A 25,535-nucleotide genomic window follows, 5' to 3' on the forward strand; every position below is an offset into this window, starting at 1 on the left:
AATTAATCAGGGGCTAAATTCTAGCTGGTGAGCTTCAGCTGGAAAGGTAACTGTGAGGAATAAGATTTTTAATGCAACCCCAAAAATATACTTATTGCTTGTTGACATCAAATACAGTACCTGTGATATACCTAAGTTACCTTTGAAGCAGCTAAATTGACCTATGTTGCCTTTGAAATGGCTGATTTGTGTTGGCCTAGTGGCAGCAGCACCAGGCTCAGCGTGGCTTGGTTCATCTCCTACTGCAGGAGTCCTCCTGCTGCACTTAGGCTGGTTCAGATCTACAGATCCTCTCTCTAAGGAGTAAGAGGTTAGGTGACCAGAGGAGAATGCAAATTCAGGTAGGTTGGGTTGTGTCTTGCCTGGTGTTACTTTTTTTTTCTTGCAGATCTTTAAACTGTGACCTAAAAAGAACTTGCATCACAATTTCCCCTCCAACATTATAAAAGCATTATTTCTCTTAAGTACATTAGATTCCCTCTAAAAATTTAATATAGCATCCTAGCAATAACCAATTTTTTTTCTTGTAGTAATTGTTTGCATGGAAAAGCCTCCTGTTCCTGAAAAGAACAGGAAACAAAAGCAGGCATATGCAGGGAACAGAGTGAGAATTTCTGAGTATTACATCTTATGATAAGTGATTAGGTAAAATGGGCAGAAACACGGCAGTCTTAAGTATTCATGTAACATTTTATATTCCTATTTAAGGTCTCCACTTTCTGTAACTACGAGAGGACATTGGTTTGTCTTTTTTTAATGTGGAGATGAGTGAACACACTATAATAAATGTCATATTTATTCCTGGTATTCTAGTAAGTCTTGCTGAATTGCTTTGCAAATTTCAGATGAAATTCATTTCACCCAACTTTAGCTGTTCACAAAACCCAGTGACCTCTGGTGAGCACCAAGAAATAAATCTTCACAGTAACTCTGGAGGAGGAAGCCCAGGGAGCAACTGGCTTACATCAGATGCTTCATTCTTTGGCAGCTAGAGTTAGCTGACATAAAGCTGTCCCATTATGGTGCTGTTGTATGTCTGGGAAAGGGAAAACTACTCCAGTTGGTGGTTTTAGTAGACCAGATGTAGGTTGTCAGATGTAGATTTAGTAAGGTAAATGTTCTCTCTGGCATTCCTGGAAGAAGACCTTCATTTCTTATTGTCCTTTTAGGAAATGGTCATGGTGTGTAGGCACACAGTTTGTGGTAACTGGGAGTGGGGCTGTGGCCGAGCTCATCCCTGATGGGCCACAGCTGTGCAGGGCAGGTGAGCAGCATTGGAGGCAATGAGCCAGGGGCTGTACTGACCAGTCAGGGGAGGGAACAGAGGGCACACAGGTGCAATGCATGAACCGTCAGGGGTATAAAAGGCTAAAGGCCAAGAGGGGCAGATGCTTGCAGCCCTCTGAAGGGGTGAGATGTTACTCTGTATGGGTAGATGCCAGAAGCCTTCTGATGAGGTATGGTGTTTCTCTGACAGAGGCTCTTTGGGTAGGACTGAGGTGGGGCTTACTGTAGATGTGGCTGCTCTGCAAATCTCTTATTTTGATATAGCACCTTGACATGGTTCCCCAGATAAATTATTTACCATTAATATTGGCTTGTCCTTTCGGAAAGTGTCAAAACAGAAAGGTTTAAAACTACGGGGTAGCTTTCAAAGAATTTAGGCCCAGTTATTTAAAAGTATGGCATAGGGTTCATCTCACCTGCCTCAAGAAGTCTGCAGTTTAAATGCTGTCTATTTGTGAGCTAGCACTACTAAAGGGCATGTTTTCAACACCTGCTCCGTGAGAGATGACTTGCCCAACTGCACGTGCTTAACTCTTCCCACTGACTAGGCTAGCCTGGAGCAGTGAGCTCAGATGAGATACCTTGGGTTTAGACATTCAGCACTAAGAGGGACAAATCCTGTTCTTAGTCTGTAGGTACTGTTATTTAAAAATTGCAGCTAAAATTAATGGAAATGTTTCTGCTGATGTGTGTGGGAAGTGTGACCTTTTAGCCCTATGGGACCTAGTCATGTGACTAAAATCCATATTTCACAGCTCGCAGGTTCTAAGCTGTGCTTACTACTGTTTAAATAAAAATAAGTCTCTGTTGATTTTAACTGGTATCATGTTACAATCCCAGTATAGATCCTTCCTCAGTATAACTCACTGTGTACCAGGATGAGTTTTCTAGTTTGACATTGGTACTTCCCAGAGCATTTACAGGAAGATTCCAAACTCTCCATTGCAGCCATGGAGTGCAGCTGGAGACAGCAGGTAGCCTTGCAGTCCTGTGTGGCATCCTATGGCAGGTGCTATTTGTGCCCCTGGGAGTTGCCCTGCCGTGGGCTGCTGTGGCTGAATTTTGAGATCTGCTTCAGCCCACACACATATGGGATGTGCTGCTGCTGTCCTATTCTGCCTGCTCTCCAGCAGTCCCTCTGGCTGCTGTGCAGGCATTAGGCCAGGGTAGGCCAGGATGTCAGAGGTGGCTTCAGATGCTGAGGATTGTGATGTGTGAATGATGAAGAAATGGTGCAGTCTGTCCCTAACAGCCTTGCCCTCATCTCTGATATTCCCCCTTGGAGTTACTTCTACTGCTGCCTGCTATTGAGCTGCCACCAGTGATTGCTCTGAGTGGCCAGAGGAACTGCAAGAAGCTGAAGAGTGAAAAATACAGAAAGATGGCAGTATCAGAAGGGTGGGAGTCTTGTTACCCACACATGGCATGTCTCCTGCTTACACACCTGGTCTGAATATCTCTTGCTGCTGAGTCCAGTTTATTTGTAGCAGTGGTCATACTATTCTTGTCATCTCTTTCATGAAGAGTGGCAGAATACAATTAAGATAGGGAATTGTTTTGCCATTTTGGGATTTCAGGGCATATGTCTCCCTTCATTTCACCTCCTGATGCCCTTCAGGGAGTGTAGGGAAATTACCCCATTCATGATATGAGTGCTTGTAATTAGAATTCTCATTCACTCTTAATAGTCACTGATATCCATCAAAGGCTTGATTTCCAGGTCTGTTGCATAGTGCAGTGAAGAGGAAAAGAGCTGAAGGTACTAAGCTTGTTGTCAGAATGAGGGGAGCTGCTTTGTTGGTTCTGAGAGCAGGGTTGAGAGGACCCAGCTATGCTTGACATACCCCAGGGTGCTGTGTGGTCTGGAAAAGCCAGTCAGAGGAATGAGAGTGGGGCTTTTAACAGCATTTTATTAGACACTAGGGGCAGGCCAGGAATGGGTTTATAATGTGTTGTCATGGTTCAGCTGACAGATGGTAGCTGGTGAGCGGGTCAGTCTTGAATGCTTCACGGGACTGATGCCTGGGCTAGCTACTCTAACATGATGGTAAACTGATGAAAGTGCCCCTGTGCTAAGAAACTGTGCTGGCTCAAGGCTGAGTCAATCTGAAAACCAGTTTTAATTGCACCAGTGCAAATCTTGTGAGCAAGATCACAGTCACCTTGGCAGTAAGCAGAGAGATGTTGTTAGTGGTGTGTAACTCTGGTCTGTGCTGTCTAGACCATGCTAGCACATCCTGGAAAGAATATCAGGCCCAAGGTAATCACCATATTATAAAGGTTAAAAGTTCCCCTATATTATGATGGTACATGTTAATCTGTCCCTTCTTAAAATCATCTAACTATTGAAAAAGCTGTAATTCAGGAACCAGGAAATAATGTAATTCAAAACCAGGAAAAACTCACTAAACAGGGCTCTGTAAGGTATAGGAACAGTGGATTACCAGGGTACAAGGAAGCCTGCCAGATTTGTGTTGTGTCCTAAGCTCCACCATCCTGTTTGGCAATCTTGTCTTTATAGCTCAACAAGTGTCACGAGCTGGCTGCGCACTGACTCATCGGATCTGTGACCTCTCTTTTCAGCCCCGTGCAGCTGAACTGACCCCTGCAGCCAGGGATCAGATGGGAAGCCATTAGGGCTGATTCCTCACCAGCACCATGTCCAGACTCATGTCACTCCTGCTTCGAGTCATCCTGGGAGCAATCATCCGTGCATTGATTTTATGGCAGTGCTGACACTTGCTTTCATTCTTTCAGAGCCGGGGAGAATTGCTCTTAACCATGCCCCCTGCTGCCTCGGGATATAATCTCAGGAGCATAGTTTAGGGGCACAGCCAGCTTCAAGGAGCATTACTTTGCTTCAATGCATTTTTATATGTTTTCTTTTCCCTGCAGGCCTTTTTCTGCTAAGGGGGATGTTTGAACCAGCAAATGCACTTCTTTTTTCTTCTCCTTAGTAAAGTGACAGTTAAAAAGTCTAAGTCTGTGTGCTGTTGTCAGAAAGTACAAACATTTGCCCCATTTGCTCCTGGGTAGCGTCATGGGCTTGTGTTTTAGCATTTAGCTTGGTAACAATACCTCCCTTAAAAAAGGACTTTGCAAGCAAATCAGTTCATCAATACAACAGCAATTTGAAGCCTGCATTTGCCAAATGCACATCCTGGGAATAAGTTTTCAAAGATTATGCTTCAGTAAGAGCATTTATGCAAAAACTTTTTTTTTTAGCATCAGGACCAAAATAAGATTTTTTTAATAGGTTAGATATCATTTGAAGTACGTGGGGTTTTTTTCCCTCTGTAATTCTCATTAGCTAAATTAATTGTTGCTCTCTTTTGAAATTAGGGAGAACAAATTTTCTTGTACTGAAAGGCACAAGCAAATAGTTTCCAACAGTCTGTTTGTACTTGATTTTTTATTATATTTCTCTTGAATGAAATCTCAGAAAAAAGGGAGGAAAACTGTTCACAGGAAGAAAACAAACCCAGTATATTGAAGAAAGAAATACATTTGTGTGATGATTTCTTATGGATGCATACGGCATTGCAGTGTTTTGATAATGGAAACAATTAGTTTTAGAAACAGTATAAAGCTTGCTAATTTCCAAATAATGGGAAATGGTCTGCCTGACAGGCTTTTCTTTTTTGTATTTATACAGCTTATATAGTAGCAGAATAGCAGGAGCAGAGGCAGAGCGGGGCAGGCTCTCCAACAGCTGCATCGGACCCCTGCTGTGTCTCTGCCAAAGCCCGTGCAGTGGAACAGCAACGAGGAGACAGGCTTTGGGGCTCTCCTTATGTGATTAGCCCTCTCCTTTTGGTCTGAAAAGGGAGAAAAACGTCAGGGTTTTTTAAGAGGAAAATGAAGGCCACACCCATGTGGGCAGATGGGGTGTTTTCCATATTTTTTCCATTGCATGAACAAATATCTCTGGAAAACAAACATGATTTGAAAATGTAACCTCGCTAAGGATCTTGCAGAGCTACATTTTTGCTAAACCATTTTTCATTTTCCTATTTCATTTCCTGCATCTGAAACAAGGGGAGGGAGTTGTGCCTCTTAGCTGTTGTATAAAACAAATGGGGTTGGAGGTCTGTGGATTAATAGAGCAGGAGGCAGCTTCCTGCCTTCTGTCAGTGGAAGATAAAGGTGCCTTCTCACTTTATGGGTCTTTCTGAAAGAATCCATGAAGTTTGGTGTTAGTAAGAGTGGGTGGAGAGAGGGGCTTTCCTGGTGTAGAGTGCATCCTTTACACTGACCAATGATCTCTTGAGCTGGTCATATTGCTCTGGCAATATTTGGGATGAAGGGCTATAGTGGACTATTTAGGTAGCTAGAGGTGATTTTTGGGAAGAGGGGTTAGTTATCCTGGCTCCTATTTAGCTGAAGAAAGACTTGAGATGGGACGGCATGAGCAAAACCATCCATGCATACCCTCTTTACAAGATGTGAAGGTTGAAGAAGGGCTGTTATATATACTGCCTTTGGCTGCTCATTTCTTCCCCTGTCTACATGAGAGGGTGCTCCGGGGGCAAAGAAGGATTGGTTCCCCATTGGTATTGGGAGTGAAAATGTGGTGGCACTGTAAGTCACTGAAAAGCATCACATATTTTGTGAACCATCTACTCTGTTCTGTAGAGGTAAGGTCAAGTGTTCAGTCTTTTCAGTTTCCTACTGAGTTCCTTACAGTGACATCTTTTGGGAACCTTTTAGAAAGGTTAACTTTTCTTGAAGAATCCTATCAACTTCTAGACTCCTAGCAATAGAAGATCTTCAAGTTTAATGCCTTTTTGGATTTTATACCCCCTAAATCCTAGAAAGATTTACATGTGACCTAAACTGCAAATATATAGCAAGTGAAGTGTGGGATGCACAGGCCCAAAGAGTGTTGGTAGCAGGAAGATGCAAGGCTTCCCCTCGAGGGCTAGTTGAATACCATCTGCTCAAGAAGGGCTAGAAAGCTCCCTGGTCAAGGAAGGCTTAAAAGGATGAAAGAACAATTAAAAAGAAGTTAAAGGAGTGTTATGAAATGCCCATGAGAAGAGGAGGAGAAAAGAAGAATTGTACACTTATGGGTCCTTAAGGCTCTGTGGAACAAGGGCCAGTCACCTTGCACACTGTTCAGGAGGCACAATATACAGCCTTGTACATGGAAACACACATAACAAATCTTAAAATTTCTGATATAATTACTTTGATTATTCAGTGTATCATGGATGAGAAGGAGCAATTAAAATAAAATCTAAATGTAGATTTTATTTGCACAGATACTGAAAACTATCTCTTTAGCAAAGCCTTTTGCTATTGCTCTTTGCACCCTAGGGAGTCTTCAGATGCCTGATCATTTCCCTTGGCTCCCTGTCTCTGGGGAAATCATATCTTTTTGTTGGTTCCCTTGGCTTCCCAGGCAATGTGAGGAGCTGGCTCAATGTGGGACATGAATGACAATTCATTGCCAGAAGGGAAGTAATTTTCAGGCCTCCTCCCCTTCTTTTCTTGCAGTGAATGTAATAATACACTTTGGAAACATTACTGTGGTAATCTGAAAACAGCAATGCTGTCAGAATTCAGAAAATGCCTGATAGAACTGATCATTCACATAGCTTAGCTATGATGTTTAGAATTGCTGTACATCATATTTCATTCTTTGCTAACATCCTGATGGATTTTTTTCCCCAGTGAGTTGTCTTTGCACTAAAGCAGTGTAAGAGCACTATAGGTTGGATGTTATTTTTCTTCTCCTTCCTTCCTTCCTGTCTACCTCTTCTTTTTTTTTTTTTTTTTCCCTTTTTTCTCTTTTTCCAAAAAGCTACTTCATGTTGCAAAGATCATCAGATGAAATGAATGCAGCCCAGCTGGGATTTGCTGGAAATGTGTTCAGCTTGGCAACACCTCTCACAGAGTAGCTGGGTCCCTAAAAGCTTTGTTTAAAACGATGAAATGAAAACAAAGGAGACATAATTAGCTGCTGTGTAATAATAGAAAAGGCTTGTATCCAGTTACTGTAAAAGTCATTTAATGAAGGGTAATCTGGACATAAGCCTGCACACTATAGCTGTAAAATATTTAAGCTTTTTAATGAGAGGGAAAATGGAGAGAAGGGTTTGCTAACGTGATTAGGAAAAATGCCTTTCATAACCGTTTTTACAGGGGCTTGCAATTTCTAAACTGAGGTTTGAAGCTTTCTTCAAGCCAAAGCAGCAATAAAACTTTTATGCTGCACCAACACTTAAAAGCTACATACATCACATTGGTTTTATATGTCTGAGTGGGAACATCAGTGTACTGCTTTTTATGTCTGCAAAGGGCTACACTAGCTATTGAGTAGCAGCTCCAGTTTCTTCCACTTACTTCAGACTGTAGAGTGCCTGTGGATGAGCAGTCATTAATCTTAAACTGCAGTAAAAGTTGCTTTCAGTGATGCTCTTTCTCATTTCCCCCTCCTTGTTCTGTTTTTGCTGTCTCGGTTCCCTGTCTTTCCCTTCTTGCTCCTTCCTGCAAAGCTCCCTTTTCTCATGCTCTCTCCACTATTGAAATCAAAACAGATGCTGCTTGGTCTGAGGTGGACCAGCTGCTCTGATGTGATGAATACATAGCATTATTTTTAGTCCATTGGCAGGTTACTAGGCAAAATGCAGGAATAAGCTAGGGATTTTCTGTGATGTGACAATCATAAATGATGTAATAAAACATTATTGCATCCCTCTGTAGTATTTAGAGGTGGGATTTGCTATTACAATGGTATTTACCTAACCTAAGTACAAATGTGCCTATGTTTTTGCTACCTGTACCTGGGAGGAAGGGATAATCTTGTCCCCCTGCAGGGGACACCTTCTCTTTAATCAGTGGAGAAAAGTGGGCACATCTGCAAATCCCCTGGATTATAGATCTTCCTCTTTGTTCAAGAAAATGGAGTCTCATGGTGGTACACCAGATCTCCCAGTCTTTTCTAAGATACAGGAATGGCTGGGAAGGGCCACATGATATTGAGACAGTGTAAAGAGTTATCCATGGCTATCTGATATCTTGGAGGGAGATAATGGAGACAGGAGGTTTCTACCCTGAACCTTTCCATGGAAAGTCTGATGGTTGTTGACAGCAGGATGGACAGTGGTAGAGCTTTCCCTGTGGTCCTCAGGGCAGTGACTGGCAAGGGGAAAGGAGGGCTTGGCAATGAGGAGGAGCTGCTGGGCAGTGGTTGGAGGTTTTGCCACTGAAAATTTGAAGGTTGAAAAGGAGAAAGGACTGGGAGTTCATGTGCCCTCACTGTGCCAAAATATTGCCTGGCTTATGTGCACTGCCATAGCTCAGCTGCCTTCAGCTGTGCTCTTCCTCTGGTTTCTAGCTGCCTATTTTCAAGGGCTCCATGAATTCTACTCATTGTCAGTACAGCCAATTAGAGTAATTGTTGCCATTATTTCAGTGATATGTCACAGAAATAACATGCTCACAGACACAGCTTTTTCACTCCTTCAAAGTCATTACTGTACCATCAGAATTTTAGCTCAAAGGTTTTGCTTCAACATAGAAATAATATTTGTAGGTCTGCCCCTCATATTCTTGCAAATTCTTCATTTAATCTTCCATGTAGAAATGGAGATAATAAATATTCATGCATTTCTTCCTACCTTGATATGCTAATTCTGGTATGAATGGTAATCTAGAAGCAGCTGAAAAAGATGGCTTGGTTCTGGTATTATTTATGAATCCTGCACTGAAGTATTTGGCTGGGAGTGTGACAATGCTAGTTAGGAGTGATTTAACAAGAATTCTTCTCTGGAGATACTGTCTTTGCTTTATCCATTGCATAAAATCACTAAAGATTATTGAATTCCCTATTTATTACCATGTTACATCAGTGAATTGTCTCAAATTAAGTTAAATTGATTATTTTTTTCCTCATCTCTTTCACAGCCTTCTAAATAAGGTGCTGAACCCAAGTGCTTTGAGGTGTGCACCTAACAGCCCCTTTGACTTCCATGAGGTAGATAATGAAATCCAAGTATTTAAAGGAGATGGATCTTGTATAGTTACCAGCTATGTAGTATAAAATGAAGAGTTTGTTTCTGGATAAGATGAATGAATGTTCAGATTGGCTCATTTAGTGTTAGAAACAGTCAGAAAAATATTTTCATACTATTGGAGATTTAAGGATATGTCTCAAATGAATCTCAAACACTAAGATTCTCAGACTTTGTTTTAAAAGCTTTGTATTCAAAAAATCTGACTGAAACCTGTTTTTTTTTTTCACTCATATTGAGCAGAGATCCAAGTGGTTGCACTATACTTGATATTGGTGGATATTAGGATGAAAATATAGAATCATGACTGTCTCTCTGCCAATTGTTTGTAGTACAGAACTCTGCTATTGCTTTCAGTGGCAGCAGAGACCTACTTTCATCTGTGCCAGCACCTAATGGAGTTAGAAAAGCAGCAGTGGCTCAAACCAAACCAGCCACTCCATGCTAACCTCTGTGATGCTTGAAAGAAAGACAAAAGACCACTGGAACTACTTCTAAATTGCTAACTCTGATCAGTGTGTAAACTCTCGTGCACCATTGCATGTTTGCTAGAAGAGGTGTCATGCAAATGGACAGAACTTTTAATTTTATTTTTAGCATTTCAGTGTAATTGCAAATAACAGGAAGAATCAGAAAAACATATAACCCTGTGATAGTCAATTTTACATGTCACTAACTTGTCTCCATTTTTAATAAACTTGAAATGTTTGTTGTATCAGCAAACCTTGACTGGTAAAAGATCAAATGACCTTTGAATGTATGGGGTTAAAAAGACGAGATGCTTGGAATTGAGCTAATTGTAGATTCAGAGTGCATAAAAATAAAAGCTGAAAGACTGAGCTTGTGTTTTCTCATTTAATGTTGCAGGTCACTGGGGTTACATGCTCTTAACTATCTGAAGGCCTTGTAAGTATGAAGCCTGCTTCCTTTCCATCCTAGGGGCTTGGCAGCAGAATTACTCATTATGGTTAGAAATTACCATTTCCTTTTTAAATGTCTGGAAAGACAAGAAGGACAAAACTTAAAACCCTGATTCAAATATGCCCAGTTTGAAGCTCTTTAGCATGGGAACTGTGAGGATTGTATATAACTGGTGGTAGATGACACTCAATTAAATAATATCAATTTGGCTCATGAGCTGCAGCATTACCAGATGTAGCCATAAACTGCAAACATCCTCTTTATTGTCTTTTCCCATCAACACTGAGTAGGTTAAAGAAGAATATTTGCCTTTGTAAGTGGTCAAAAATTTACATAAAATTACAAAAGTTAGTAAAAAATTGTTTAAAACATAGAATAATTAAACTTTACTTCTCTATGCTCTTTGTAATAGAGTTACTGTAAAATATCACTACAATTTTCAAGCAATGCTATCTGTTTCTAAGATGAATTTTTATTATATTGATTTTAGAGCATGGTTTGCCTAGTTAGACACAAAATACTTGTCCTGGGTCTAGATTAGCTGGACCCAAAAAATATTTATGGAGACTACTGATGAAAAGCTATTTTTTGTGTTTTCTCTGGACCAGTCCTAAGAAAAGTGATATTCACTGTGTCAGATTTATTCAGTCTCACTATGGCTGTTTCCCTCTGCTGCAAGGAGGGCCTGAGTGGGAAGGACTCTGAGGATGTGAGAGTTTAATAATTCTCATCAAAGATGTGCAAGACAATGGAGGGAAGAGTGGGACCTCTGCCAGAGGTGTCAGTCAGAGAAGGTGGGTCATTGATGCCTTCTATCAAAATGACAACTCCCAGTAGGCGTTCCTCATCAGAGGCTGCTTGGGAGCACTGGAAGAGTAGTCAGTTTTGTTCTGACGGGGTGATCAGGAGCTGGCATTGTATCCATGGCACCCTCCCCACTGTACTGCTGTATGACCTGCTGGTGGGAAATGCACTGTGCAAAGACAGGCTCTGCTGGCATGGGAGGAGTCTTGCAGGAGTTGGGAGCTGTCAGGAAAGTTCTGACAGCTTGTGCTTTTCTGATTTGGCAACCAGCTGATCCCTGGCTTGTTTAGCTGTGCTGTGAGGGTAGCAGGCCTTTACATGCTGTTTTGTGGTGATGTGAGAAGTGTGTGCTTGTCATAGATAGGTTTGCTTGTGTTTTTATTACTTTCCTTGTTTCAGAAAGCAGATTATGAGAATTACTTTTGTTTCAGCAAAACATACCCTTAATCTACCCTAATTTAAAGTTGCTACAGGCTATTTACTGCATTGGTCTTACCTAAATATTACTGTCTAAAAGCTAGGTGTCTAGCCTATAAGTAGATAGCTTGCCTCTAGACTCCACTGCCAGTGGGGGGAGAGAGAGAGTTAATCCAGCTAGCCTGTTTTATACAGACTTGATCCTCTCTGAACCAGCTCATGCTTCCTCCATTTATGAAAGGATTTGGTGGCCTCATCATCGATAGTTAACAGATTCCTGAGCCTCACCCTGCCACACCTTTGCCATGTGTACTGACTGAAAATGTCTTCTGTCCAACACTGCAACACTCCACAAGAAATCAAGTGTCCCTGCTGAAGGTAGACTTAAGAGGTCATTTGCTGCCTGTGTCATCTCAGGGAGGGGTAGCAAGGAGGGATTTGAATCTGTAAGCATTTCTTCTTGTCTGTAATCCAGGTGTGCACATTTAAAGTGCTTTCCAGGTTCTGGGCTCATTACTGTCTTCATGGGGAAATTTTACACTGCAACTGTTTTGTCCCTAGACACAAAAGGAAAGAGTTCTCTGTAACATACAGTGACACATTTTGCTAGAGGGATAGAAGTGAATGTTTTACGGACAAAAAGACCCCGTTAAACAACATCCATCCTCCTCTTTGCAAAATGGGCAGTTTTTATTAAGTTATTTCTGTGAATGCCGCTGCTATAATGCATTTTCTTTTGCATTTAGACTTGTTCAGTACCTCTTCTTTAGTGCTGTTAGATCTGTAGGAAGAGCAATCCATTGTACTAACTGGCTGCGATGCCAGACACAGAAGCTGTCACAGAGTGAAACTCAATTGGTCACTGCCTGCCTGCTGGGAGTGGGATTCACCAGGAATGTGAGTTGTTTAACACATCTTTAAAAAGAAGCACATCTTTTCTTGGTGCTCATGTCTTCTCCCTTCTGTTCAAGTGAACACTTGCTTTTTGCTTTGTCAAGAGTGTGACTGCTCCCATTGAAAAAGTTTGTTGACACTTATAAAGTCTCTACTAAAATACTTTATTCTTGGCCTTGAGACATCATGAATTTTTATGCAAAACCATGGTATTTTGGATACTGAATATTCCTAAATTTCAGCATCTAGAAATGCTGGAGTTTTTGTGTGCTTCAATCCAAAATCAATAAATCTTTGTGAAAGAATATCAGCTTTGGTGTAGGCACCAATAAAAGGATTTATTTCACCTCTGAAAGTCAGAAGTCCAGTTGAAACTAGCTATCTGTCTTCCTCTCTGATTAACAGAAAGAGTCATATCATAAATCTTTCCAAGGCCCTTGCCTTAAAACACTAATGTATGTAATTCCTTGGAATTACTTTGCTATTTACTTATTTTAGAGATGAATCCCATCCCTGTTTCCGGTTGTTTATCCCTTGATACCAAGGTGAAGCTGGATGTTGACATAGAAATTGAGCATCTAAATATCTTTATGGATATAGGTCAAAGCTGAAAAACTTTGTTTTATGATGTTTAGGTTCACAAGTATTATTTTATGTTTTCAAAGGGTAGAGGAGACAAATCTCTTATTTAAATCCTTTCCTTTGAAAAATACTACAATCAGCTAAACACCAGTAATTGTGTTCTAAATCTTTATAGCCTTAGTTCTAGCCTTTAAAGTATATTTAGAATAACATATTTAGCTGTATTTCTTCTCTTGCCTTTAGAATGCCAGGCACACCAATAGAACTATATGAATAATAAATTATAATACTGTTTATCATCTAAATTGTTATCGTTTAGAATTTTTCTCTCAAGTGTTTCTTCTAGAAATCTATTCAACCCTCCCTGATGACACATTTGGATGAACATTTTTCAACTGTGAATGCCTAAAGTTAATCATCTAGATCTAAATTTAGGCACAAAAATGAATGACCTGATTTCAGAGTTGCTGATTACTTATTTTGATGCATTAATATGCATTTAATAGCTTTGCTGTAGGTGCCAAAGTCTTAAGAATGTTGGTTTTTTTCCCATGCACAACTTGTCTATCAAACTGCAGAACACATGCAGAATTAAATTACTAATGAACGATGACAATATGCCATATAAAAACAATGTTACATTGATTCATTTATTTATTTACGTGGTTGGGCAGGCTAACATTATGCAGAAAGTTCATGATGAAAGCTGATTTATAGTGATTTGAACATAAAAGCAAGCATTTCTACCACTTGGAGAGAGACAATGGTGAATTCTGTGTGAAGAAAGCGCGTCCTCCATTTGTTCTTTGTTGTATGCCAAAATGAAATCTAATCTGAACACATTTCGTTCATTCTATTGAAAAGCAAACTTAGTTTTTCCTGATGACTTTCATTGTGCTAAAAATTGTGGAAAACTGGATGCTGCACAATAAATTGATGCATATTGTGAAACAAAAGCCTTTCAGAAAACATTAAGAGCCATATGGTCATTTTAGAGATATGTGGTGCTGCTTTAAAATGTGGCTTCCTTGCTGTTTGAAGACCTGAGCTGTCAAAGCTCTTGGCTACTTACATTAAGGGGCCATAAGAATTTGCTTAAAGACATTGCTGAATTGGGGCCTCATAATCTGCTTTGATATACCTTGTCTGGCTTAGTTTGAGAAGGTCCCTAAACTACTTTAAGAGTGCCCAGAGCTCCAAGCAGAGTCTACTGCACTGTTGAAGTGTAGTGTGAGTGGCAGGATCTAGATTTCAAAGATAAGGGCAATAAATTCCCTTTGCTCAGCGTGTTTTCTGTTTTCTCATTGAGTTATTTTTGATGCACACAAGAGTGTTTTGCAAAGAAAGTGAAAGTGGACCAAATGCTCGTTTTCCTCGTCTTTAAGAGCTGGTCTTTGGGCCGTGATCAAACCAGTGGGGAGATTCTTATGAGCCACAGGGAAACTGGGTGCAGGATCCCAACTACTGCACTTAATTTGCTTGTGAAAGCTTTTGGGAATGTTGAATAGAAGTAAGCTTAGTGAGAGTGGCACAGCTCCGCCTGACACTGTATTTACAGCAGGTGGCAAATGTGGGTGGAAGTGCCTGACTGTCACTGAATTAAGCATGCAGTCCCTTCAGTATCAGCAGCTGTATGATCACTGGGGAGCTGTTTGGTTACATGTGTTTTTTTCACATCTCTCAATTTAACTAAATTGGTGGTCTAAATGAATAGTGTCATGCACAGGAGCGTTGCATGGATTTATGACAGTTGAAATGTATAGCACCTAGAGGATTTGGGGCTCATGAAGCAGTGAATGGACTTCAGAAAAAGCATGATTTTCATCTGTGGTAGACATAAACTTGATCTATTATTCAACGTGTTATGCAAAATAAAATTGCACATTGGGTTCACAGGGCAGTTTTCTGGCATTTCAAAAAGAAGAAAAAGGAATTTGAGAGAAAGATTTATATGTTTATGTTGCCTCTTTTTATGATGCTAGCAAAGGAAGTCCAATTTCCTCCTAATTAGATTATAACAGGTGCAAGCAAATCCAACGGAAGGGAGCTGCTTGTATAATATCTATAGCACATTTGGAGTGAGAGTAGCAGGGAAACAGGAAACATCTCTCAGCCATGGTATTCCCATGGTACGGTCTGAGACCTGTCACACACTCTGCCATCAGACAGCCCCATTACTGGGCTTGCAGAGATGACCTCACCCTCAGGCTGGGTGGCTGAACCAACTGGGGAAGCGAGTCCCCTTCTGAGACTCATTTCACACTATGCTTTGTTCCTCAGAGCTGTGTTGCCTCAGGTTCTCCCATTCCACCTTGCACACCCTGTTTCTTAGGAGCTTGGAGCCGCTGCTTTCAGCCATGTGGGAGGCGTTGCAGTCCTTGTCAGTTCTTCACTCCTGACCCTGCCTGAGGCTCTCCTTCCCCCCTCCAAACCAAAGAGGCAGCAAGAAAAGGGTAACCCATCCTGCATGCAGACTCTGCCTCCTCCAGCCATTTAAGCTGAGATATGAGCACAGAAGACTTGGAGAGGGTCACATTTTCTGCTGTGTTGCCATGTTGGTACTGCCAGCAGAGTGGTGCAGGGGACAGTTGGAGGCAGAACCTGTGTAAATGTCATGCCAAGAATGGCCACGACTTGCCTCTCAGATTTCAGCTTGTCTTGGTGTATAAAAATGGTAGAGTTTTTCTCCTTTCTCCCCAGACTTGCACTGAGCAAGCTCTGTTGACATGCCTCTGATAATGAGAACAGAGTCCAGATGGGCAGAAACTGAACAAGTGGTGTAAGAAGACGGATGGATGTTTCATTCCTGTTTTTAAACAACCCAGGGAGCAATGTTACTTCAATTAAAATGAAAACTAATGAGTTGAGAAACTTTAATTGCATTTTAAAGGAGGGGCAGACTTTCTACTTTCATTTTGAGTCTATAACTTAATATATAAGAAGGGTGAAGATCTACTTTTTAATTAAACAACTGAAGAGATCAGAACTGAGATCCTAGTTGACTAGGATGCTAATGCTGTTCTTTAAAAACTGCTGATGAAAAATATAGAGGATTAATTTATGATTATTATAAAGGAATGCACAGAATCATTCATGATGGAAGATAAAATAATTTTCTTGTGGACTAATTGAACTATTTTGATATAATGTGTATTTTTGAGGAAACAAGGTAAAGTGTGTTTCTGTGTAAATACATTTTCCTATTGTTTCAGACTCCTGGTGATATCATAATGATAGAGCTGCATAAATACTGCCACAAACTGGCAGGAAATTTCAAACCCAATGGCAAACTTCCACAGGCTATGGGAAATTAGCTGCTGTACTGCTAAAACAGCCGTTGTGAGTCTAATGGGAAGAGGACTGAGTTTTTAATACATAGACATGCAGATGGGTCCTTGTCAAGTTTATGGTGTGACACTCATTTACCTTCAGGGAGAAGCTGAAATCCAGACTGTAAAGAAAAAATAGATTCCAGAGGTTGGATCTGTGGGGAAAAAAAAATATTTTTTTTTCAGATTTGTTTTGAATATTCAGAATGGTACATGAAGTGTGGTTCTAGAAATTAATGCTTAAATAACTGAACATCATTATAATTCCTTTTTTTAAAATCAACTTTGATTTTTCCCTACTTCTTTGGCCATAATTTCATCTGATGCTCTAGTCTTACCTGTTTTTGATATGTGTTTTTAGAAATTTCTTTAGGCTTGTCTATATCTGTTAACAGCAATGCATTCTCTTGGCAGATGCACTACTTCCACTGATTGTCTTGTTTTTAAGTTAGCTTAACTCCAGTAGCTATGGATTTAAACTATTTCAGACTAAACCCATTTTGAAATAAGAGAGCCTATTCAAATTTGGAGGCAAAACTTAGTTTTCTTCAAAGCTGACACTATCTCAGTTTAAACACACTTTGTGGTGTAAACAAGCCCAGGAGAGCGTACCATATGTTTTGAATTACATTTGCAAGCTCTTGTGAGCACTCCAACTCACATTCACGTGCAATTCAACCTATAGCAATTCAAGATGTTATCACTTCCCAACTTCTCTGCTGTTTATCACAGTTGGTCCATCAGAAGTTCCTGCCAGGGTGGCAGATATCTAGCACCAGCTCATTCAAGTTCCAGTGAGAAGTGTAGTCTCTCAGCACAAACCTGGATTCACTAATGAGTTACACTGGACTATGAAGTGAAATGTGATTGGGGATGCAGTTCTGGGTTTTTGACTCTCGTTTTGGGGTTGCTAAGCTGTTGCAGGGCAGAAGATGGATGCAACATAGGCACTGCTGGAGTGACATTAACAAGGTGCAGCACTTTGTCAAGGTGCCTGAGAGGTGGTGTGGCTCAGTGCCTCACCTGGGATCTGAGCACTATACTCATATTCTTTCTTCTTCCTTGTAGAGGTGATCTTTCATGGTGTCTTTGATATTTTTCTATAGAGGAATCAGGTTTTTCTTGGGGTCAACAAGCAGGGTTTTTCAGCCCCTGCTCTAGGTTCATTTGAATATCAGATTCCTCTGGATGCCAGCAAGGCTGTTCAGAATTCTGCTAAAAAATAGCATTCAGAAGAACTGCCTGTTCTCCTTTAACCTTGTTCTCAAAGCAACAGCAACAAAAAATTGTTCTGGTCCCCTGGGGTCTTAAAAAATCATTAAGGCAGACACTGAGCTCAGACACTTGAAATTTGGCCTTATTACAAAGGACTGAAAATGAGACATTTGCCCTAGTAAATGTCTTAATAGAGGGGTCATTACCTGTGCTCTCTCTGTGACTGGATTAAACCCACTGCAGCTGAGGATGGATTGGACTAATAAACTCTGGAGCCCACAGAAAGTCTGCAGTAGTCAACAGTGGAGAAAGCAATCAGGGTGTGTGTTATAGTGTGAGCGTTATTGGAGGAAAGCTTGCCTTGCTCCAGGGTCCCCAGGGCTGTTTGGGCAACTCTATTTCCTTCAGTTGTCTGAAAAGTTGAGCTGGTATGTTAATTTGTTCTGAGAAGTAGTCTGAGTTGCATAAGAGCAGCTGCAGGTGACACAGTGCCTATGCCATCCTGAGGTTTGCAGAAATCTAGCATGCCACTATATTTACAGTTCGGTCAATCAGCTGCAGAGAATATCTCTGAGCATGACTCCCCTTTGTGCTGCCCAAGAAGCACATTCTTGTGTGGTCCATCTATTTATTTCTGGGAAACCAAGACTGTTTTGGCATTGCTTACAGTTAGCATGTAAATTATGTATCTAGTCAGAATGTATCATTGTGTCCATTGCAAAGCCCAGAGCACACATGTCCATGTCTACAGGTACTGCAAAACAGAACATTTGAATAGCTTATAAAACCAAATGATAACTTGCTTTTCCAGCGTCAAGTGTTATTAGGGTGTTAGCTTTCTTTTCCCTGAATGATGAATGTGGCTGAAATGAAGGGACTAGTCAAGAGAATAGCTGCTGGTCTGGTCTATTGTATAACCAAGCCCATCTGACATGAATAGATCAGGTCTGTACCACAGTGTTGGGCAGTTTGAAGATAAAATGGTCACACCTTGATCCTGGTTGTAATAATGCCATGATGATGCAGTGCTCCAAGGAGGGTGAGTGAGTAGGTGTTGGATTGGTTTAACTTTTGTGTGCATGCCACAGGAAAGAGATGAGAATATTCTCCTTGCCTGGGATCAGAGGCCTTTGAAATGCATGCTACAGGCCTCTTTAGGGATATCTAATATTAATGTGAAAATATTCACTATGCTAAAGGCTAAACAAAGCTGCAGCTGTATCCAGCTGATGGTCTATAGGTTTCCTCATCTCTTATTTCATCTCAGATATTTTCCATGTTGTCCTCGTTGTGATATCTGGCTGAAGATGAAAACCTGAAGGAGGACTATTTTTGCAACCATGCTAAGCCCAGAAGGTTTTGTCAATTGAAGAGAAAGTGTTCGTTAATGTTTTTGTGTGACTGAATACTTTACATTGTTTGGCCTATAGAGAGGGAAGAGAGTCTCTTTGTATCTGTTGGAAGGCAACTATTCCTAGAACTATCGTGAAAACACATTTCTCTCATTACCTCCTTAGGCTGGTCAAGACAACCCTGATCTGAGATTCCAGATGAGTAGGAGGAGTAAAAAGGAGAGTGCCACAGCTTTCAGACATGGGGTTGTTGTGGGGGAGAAGATTCTCTTTATTTCTTGTCCCTTAGCTCTGCATATCGAGGTGCAGAGGGGTTGCTAACACTTGCTACCTCCAGGCTGGGCTGGAGCTGCATTCCTTGGTCACAAAACAGCCAGGGCTGCTGGTGCTGCTCTGCAACTTGACAGAGGCAGTAGTTTGCCTGCCATGTGCAAAGCTGTGAAAAGCATCTGGGAACCTTTTCTCTCTGGCCAAGTGGCTGCATTTATATTCACCAGCCACAGGCATGTGCAGGCATTAGAGGAATGGCTTTTTCTTTTTTGAATAAAGATCTTATTTTTGTTGGGACTTGTGATATGATGGTGTGTGGAACAGATGTTTCAAGGAGCTTTCTGTATTAAGTCTTTATTACATAGATGCTAGTAAGTGTTTGGGTTCATATTAGTGACTCAGATTACATCCAGGACATGTTCCTGTGTTCCTCGGGACAGGGACATATGTATGAAGGACAAATTTTTCTTGAGAGAGTAAGAATTCTCTTCACTGGATACATTTTCAGGGGGAAGGGACCGAAATGAGTGTAAGACTCTGGGAGTTTGAACTGCAGTGTACTGAAGTGTTGAACAAATAGCTGCTCAGATGAGAAGAAAACCATTATTAGTTTGGGGTCTTTTCTAATTGTATGTCAACTATTATTTTTGAAAATTATTTATCCCCAGCGTAATAGCAAAGTAAATAATTTCTTTCAATGTCATGCTAGGTCTGTTTCTAAGATGCCTTTTGAAGGAGCAGTTTTCTGTTGTCAGCAGTAACATGTCCCCTGCCTTGTCATTGCCCCAGGTTGTTGTTAAACAATTATTCCTTCTTCTTTAAAAAAATTTGCATGCAGGTTTCTCCTGCCTTTATACATGTGGCTAGCTGTCCATGAAAATCTATCATAATCCCCAGGCAGCCGTATACTTCTTTTGTAACGCAAATGTCCTCTAACACTCCTTCTCCTGGATGTTTTCTTCTGCCTTCCTTTGCCATCCTGTATGAATATACACTATTCTCTGGGTTTGCTCTCATTTCTTTTGAGGAATTAATTATTTCTTCTTAAGCATTCTTGAATGGGAATTGATTCTCACTTACCACCCCAGCATATTTTGATACTGCTGTCAGTGTTTCATATATACACCCTTATACTACTCTTCTAGATTTTGCTTTTCATGCATTTTGATGTTCTCTAACAAAATATGCCAGTTTTCACGTACGCTCTTACCATTTTGCATCCACTCTCCATTCTGCCTGTTGTCTTCCTGTTCTTCCAGACCAGGACTATACTTTCTTGGTGCATTTTGGCTTTGAACTCAGATTATCCAGATTCTCTGGATTGCTTTGTTTCAGAGACAAAAGCTCTTTTGCCAAGCCGCAGAAACTGTGGTTAATAATCTGTTGTTGTTCTGGCTGGTGGCATCTCAGCTGCTGTTGTCGTGGTCTTATATCTTTCTTAGTGATGGTCTTTCTTTTTTGATGTTTTGGTTAATTTTTTCTTTCTTTTTTGGTGGATGAATCAGCCCAGTTGGTGTCTGTGGCCTTTTTAAGATTGATTTGACACAAATCAAATTTCACCCTTTCTGCAAATTCTATTCTGTTTCTCATTCTGCTTCAGGAAGATGCCCCTTTCCTACAGTGTCAGAAAATGGAGGTTCACCCTTACCAACATATTTTTTAAATTAGGTGTTAATATTTTCCCATACACTTTCTTATTTTGAACATGGCCCAGAGGGATGTTTTTTAAAACACTAACCTGACATTCTACTGATAAAGGGATTAAATGAAAGTATTTGCATAATGTCTTCCAAATAGATGAGCTTTATGATAGGTGACACCAAAATATATTGCATAAAAATGTGAATCACTTGGAGAGGGAAAAAGTGCAAGCAATTTGCAAAGGGATTAGCAGAGTAAAACAGGTCTATGTTGAACATTGGTATCATGAAATAAATGGATTTCATGATGACAATTTTTCCTCAACACCTTAGTGAAGAAAGCTGACCCCCCATACCTCCTTATTTCACTACAGGACGATCCTACAGTCAAAGAAGGCCAGACTCATTATTTCCAGAAAGAAACACCTTCAGAAAATAAAAATAATATTAGCTGCTATGTTCTTGTATCATAGGATGAATTTGAATTAACATTTTCTCCATATTTTTGGCTTTACTTCAGGAATACGTGGTTTGGTGGGAGGAGGGATTTAACAAGCTTTAGGCAAGCTTTGCTAAATCCACAGTATAGAGGGTACTGGACGACATGCACTGAAATGCTGATTCCACGAGGCTCGGAGTCTTATCGCGTCTGCAGGCAAACAGGAGAAATTCTTTTACATTAGACTTGCAAAATGTAATGTGCAGTGCAGTACTTGCTGTCTGAACCATTCTGGCAAGTCAGCACAGTGAGGTGTTATATTCCACTTCGGAGTCACTGGTTTTTATTTTCTTGTTTTAAGAAAGTGCAGGCCATACACCCGTCCTGGGGATGTAGTAAACAATTCAGAAAGAATCTGACATTTTGACATCAGCTAGGATAAACATATATGTGGACGCTGACTTGATTGATAGAACCACCAAGATACATAACCTACATTCAATTCATCCTGCTTTTGGCCTAATAAACTGGGACAAGTGTTTTTTTTGGCCGGCATTTTTGCATGTTTAATGTGGTCCCTGTTCTCTAATAGTTGAATGCCTTTCAGTCTTATTAATGTGTATGATTGCAAAACATGGCTCTAAGGCAGGGAAATACTATCTTTTCCAAATGTTGATGGGAAACTGAGATGTAAAAGGTCGTGTTCATACCACCAAGCATGATCAAGTAATACTTGACTCCCTGACTTTGGGTTGAGCTTTAGAGAGCAAATGATATAAATCACCTATCTCTCTGTTAAATAATAATAATGATAATCTATGCTGTAATAAAAGTAGTGATAAGTTAGGCTGGTTTAGTGATAAGTTAGCCCTGTGAAGGGCTCTGCTGAACAGGTGTCTGGGAGGCATACGTGTGCTTTTTGAGAAGGCATTTTTTGTATACCTCCCACGGAAATCAAAGACAAGGTCTGTTCTAAAAGAAGGGACTTTGTCCTGAATTGCCCACTAGGACAGGTGCGAACAAGGAAGTACTGGTGAGGGTGCAGCTCTACCAAGAGAAACTCCTTTTATTTCCCTGTTTTCCCAAGTGGAAATTCCTAAGTGCAACTTTCCTATATGACATATAAATAAAGTTTCTCTCCTCTAAAATGTAGAAAATAAATCTAAGTTATTTTTTCAGATTAGGAGTTCTACACAGATCCAGAGAAAGTACTTTTATTTAGTATTAATTACTCTTCAATTAGGAATAAAAATGTAGGTCCCCATTGTCTCTGCAAGGTCATGTGCAAACACAAATATTGCGGAAAATGCCAAAGCAACAGATTAACTGTCATTACTTAGCCAATATTTGCTTCCTGTCTTGGAATTGCCTTTTAAACATAAAGCTATTGAGAAACTTTCATGTTTTGTGGGTGATTTGCAGTCCCAGCCTCTGGAAAGAACAGAGACTCACTGTTCTGCTCAGAAAACAGGTTTTTATCCTGATTAGATATCAGGCTCTGAACTCTATGCTCTGTCTATGCTGACAGCACAAAGCTGCCTAGAAAATTCCACTTGCTTGCTACGCAGTGGAGCCTGTGAGTGTGGCCGTGTGTGCTGCGAAGTTGCCCTCTCTGTAGCCAGCGGGACTTGTGGTGCCTCAGCAAGGCCAGTGGGGTTGTAGGTGCCATGGGCAGCTGCCTTCAGGCAGTTTGCAAGCTGACAAGGAGCATGGAGCCTGCTACTAACCTGGAGTCTTTGTATACACAGATGTATCTGCACTGTCAGCTCGATTTACCTGTGTCTCTGTGTTGTGCTTTCCCTTGCTGCTTCATCTATCATGCTAAATGCATTCACCCCTTGGAATAATGCCTGGGCCTCAGGAAAAGTGGCCTGTTGGTATGCTGCTCATAGCTTGCTCCCTTGCAACAGCCCAGTGGTTTCCCTTGTATCCACATGGTGAAACACTTGTCCTCTTAGAGCTCCTCTGGTCCTAAGATGTGATCTCTACTTTTCTGTGTGGGTTTGTGTAGGTCTTTTTGGTGTGGGTCTTTCTTTTTGTTTGGAGCATCAGAAAGAACCTGAGGGATGGATTGAAAACTATCAGGGTGGCATTTTCATAACAAGTGAATGTGACAGAAGGGCTGATGTTAGGAGTTGGAGAGTTGATGGGGGCTGATAAGCAACAAACCCTCATCCATGACACCTTTTGGGAGTGATCTGTTTCCAGAGTTTCTTTTGGTTTTGTATGGAGATCAGTTGGTTCACTCAAAAAAGCGCCCCAAACTCTGGGAAGGAAGTGGCAATTCTGCAATATCAGGCTATCACCCTGGGAGAGGAGCTACTCCGGTGGGCAGCGTAGGCTTACCAGTTGTCTGCAACATGTATGTGCTGGTTTGCACCTGAACTCTGCTCTGGTGTGGCCAAAGAGTTTTTTTAATATTGTAAAGGATATTTCACAGCCTTCAGCTGCTCTGACAGGCCAATCTGCTTCTCTTGGAGCTGAGGGCTTTATTCCTGACTGTACTTACAGCATCAGTCTCTCCCTTCCCTTGACAGCGCTGTGATTTACACAGGAAAGCACACTGCTGTAACCTGAGAGGAAGAAGCCTGGATTCATTTTCTTGCTCTACCAGCATGGCTCTGGTTCTTTTTGCTTATACATTATCACATGCCTTCCAGGTCTTGTCTATCTTATATTGAATTATTAGCCATGAAATTCACCAGTAGAGATGCAGCTTCTGCTGTGAAAAAATGTCTTTGCAAGAAGTTATTATATCCTTACCCTGCAAGATGCTGCTGCCAGCCTTGTGAATATGTCAGGAAGCTTATGCTTATGCAAAGCTGTGGTTAAAAAGCATGTTACTTACTCCAATGGACATGGCTTCTCTCAAGAATTTTCTAGTATGGATTTGCCCTAAGCCTCAGCTTTCCCATTGCCACCTGGAGATGATAATGCTATGGTAGTTCAAGGAAGCCCTAAGAGCTCCTCACCAGGGACGTGAGTTTCATATGAGGCAGCACAGAAGTACTGCTGCTCCTGCCCTGACCTCTGCCCACCAACTTTGGAAAGGAGTAAGAGTCTCCTAACCCCTTTCTTCACTTTGGCACAGCTGTAGCCTTTTGTTGCTGACTCAGTAGAACAACTAAGCCTGACAGAATGAAGAAGAAAAAGGAAAATGATGTTTTGTCATGGTCATGTTTTGGTCTAGAGACTTGACTTTTATAAGTGCATAGATGTAGCCATTCCCTTAGTCCCAACTAGAACCTTTCTTCCAAACACCAAACTCATTTTCCCAGTGATCCAAAGAACCCAGCAGAGAAATTTTAGTTTCTTCTGCTCCGGAGGTTTGCAGCTGACTCTATCAAGGCAGTAGCTTGTTGGAAGTGGAGAATTCCCACAGTGGGTTGGGTGCTGTGGGAACTGCAGGCAGCTTGCTGGCTCTCATAGGGTGGTGTGTCACAGCTGGGGAGTGTGGGGGCCATGCTAATTGCGTGTGACCTTTTTTCATCTCTCTGGATCAGTGCTCTGGAGACAGGACAGTGAATCATTGTGGTCAGGTGGAATGCAGCCCCGTGAAAAGAGAGCAGGGGGGTAAGCATAGATGGGTACACAGTGTTAATGCACTAGTAAGCATTAATGAGCACATAGTGTTAATATATGACTCACAAACCTGCTGGGAATGAAATGGGAGGTAGTCTGTGTCCCACCTGTGCTATGTGAGAGTTAAGGGAACTGAAAAGCTGTAGAGACCTCAGTGTATTTTACTTATTGGCAAAGATCTGTTGACCTATGGGGCAAGAGAAACATGATTCTGGTGTGTGAGCAGTCTAGCCTGACCTGCTCTTTTCTGTACATGTAAGAAATAATACCACAATGATGTGTATTGTCTGCACAACTTTGAAGGAATCTTCAAATAATCTACAAGGATTTTTATGACTGAGTCACTGTAAGGGGAATGTCTGTTTACCTCTCATAGCAAATAAGCACCTGATGTTCTATAGAATCAAGATTAAGATCAGATACTGTACCCCATGGAAAAGATTTCCTGTTAGAAAATTGAATAGAGTTAATTTATGATGGTAACTGATGTTCTTTGTACGTTAGTAATTTGGTTATTATATGAGTTTATGACATCATTTATCCAAAACCTGTAAAAATATTATACAAGTTCCTTAAGGTTTGGTTGGGGAAATCCCCAGATTGTACTATAAAAGGCATCCTTTCTCCCTGTGCTGTCATACTGCAGGCTGGGAAGATGAAGCACACACTGGTGGCTGTGCTTTTCCTCATGCAGGGCGTGAGTGCTCTGGCTGAGACGACAGCAGCAACAGGAGTGGTAAGACAGGGGTCTCATAACCTGAACTATGGTGCCTTCTTGTCTTCTC

General features: G+C 41.0%; 1 protein-coding gene across 3 annotated transcripts in view; it reads left to right on the forward strand.

The window, feature by feature from the left end:
* Nucleotides 1–1,400: 1,400 nt before the first annotated feature.
* Nucleotides 1,401–25,535, forward strand: part of OLFM4 (olfactomedin 4) — a 47,196-nt gene continuing 23,061 nt past the window's right edge. Inside the window, exons 1-3 of one of the 3 annotated variants that reach the window (XM_059466119.1) lie at nt 1,431–1,457; nt 10,173–10,211; nt 25,397–25,486. In XM_059466119.1, coding sequence (XP_059322102.1) covers nt 25,406–25,486 — 81 coding nt within the window. In that variant the 5' untranslated portion in view covers nt 1,431–1,457; nt 10,173–10,211; nt 25,397–25,405. Of the gene's footprint in view, nt 1,458–10,172; nt 10,212–25,396; nt 25,487–25,535 lie in introns of all 3 variants that reach the window. The other 2 variants (XM_059466121.1, XM_059466120.1) reach the window with 2 other exon arrangements.

The sequence above is a fragment of the Ammospiza nelsoni genome, chromosome 2 (genome assembly GCF_027579445.1).
Source record: "Ammospiza nelsoni isolate bAmmNel1 chromosome 2, bAmmNel1.pri, whole genome shotgun sequence".
NCBI classification, from domain to species: domain Eukaryota; kingdom Metazoa; phylum Chordata; class Aves; order Passeriformes; family Passerellidae; genus Ammospiza; species Ammospiza nelsoni.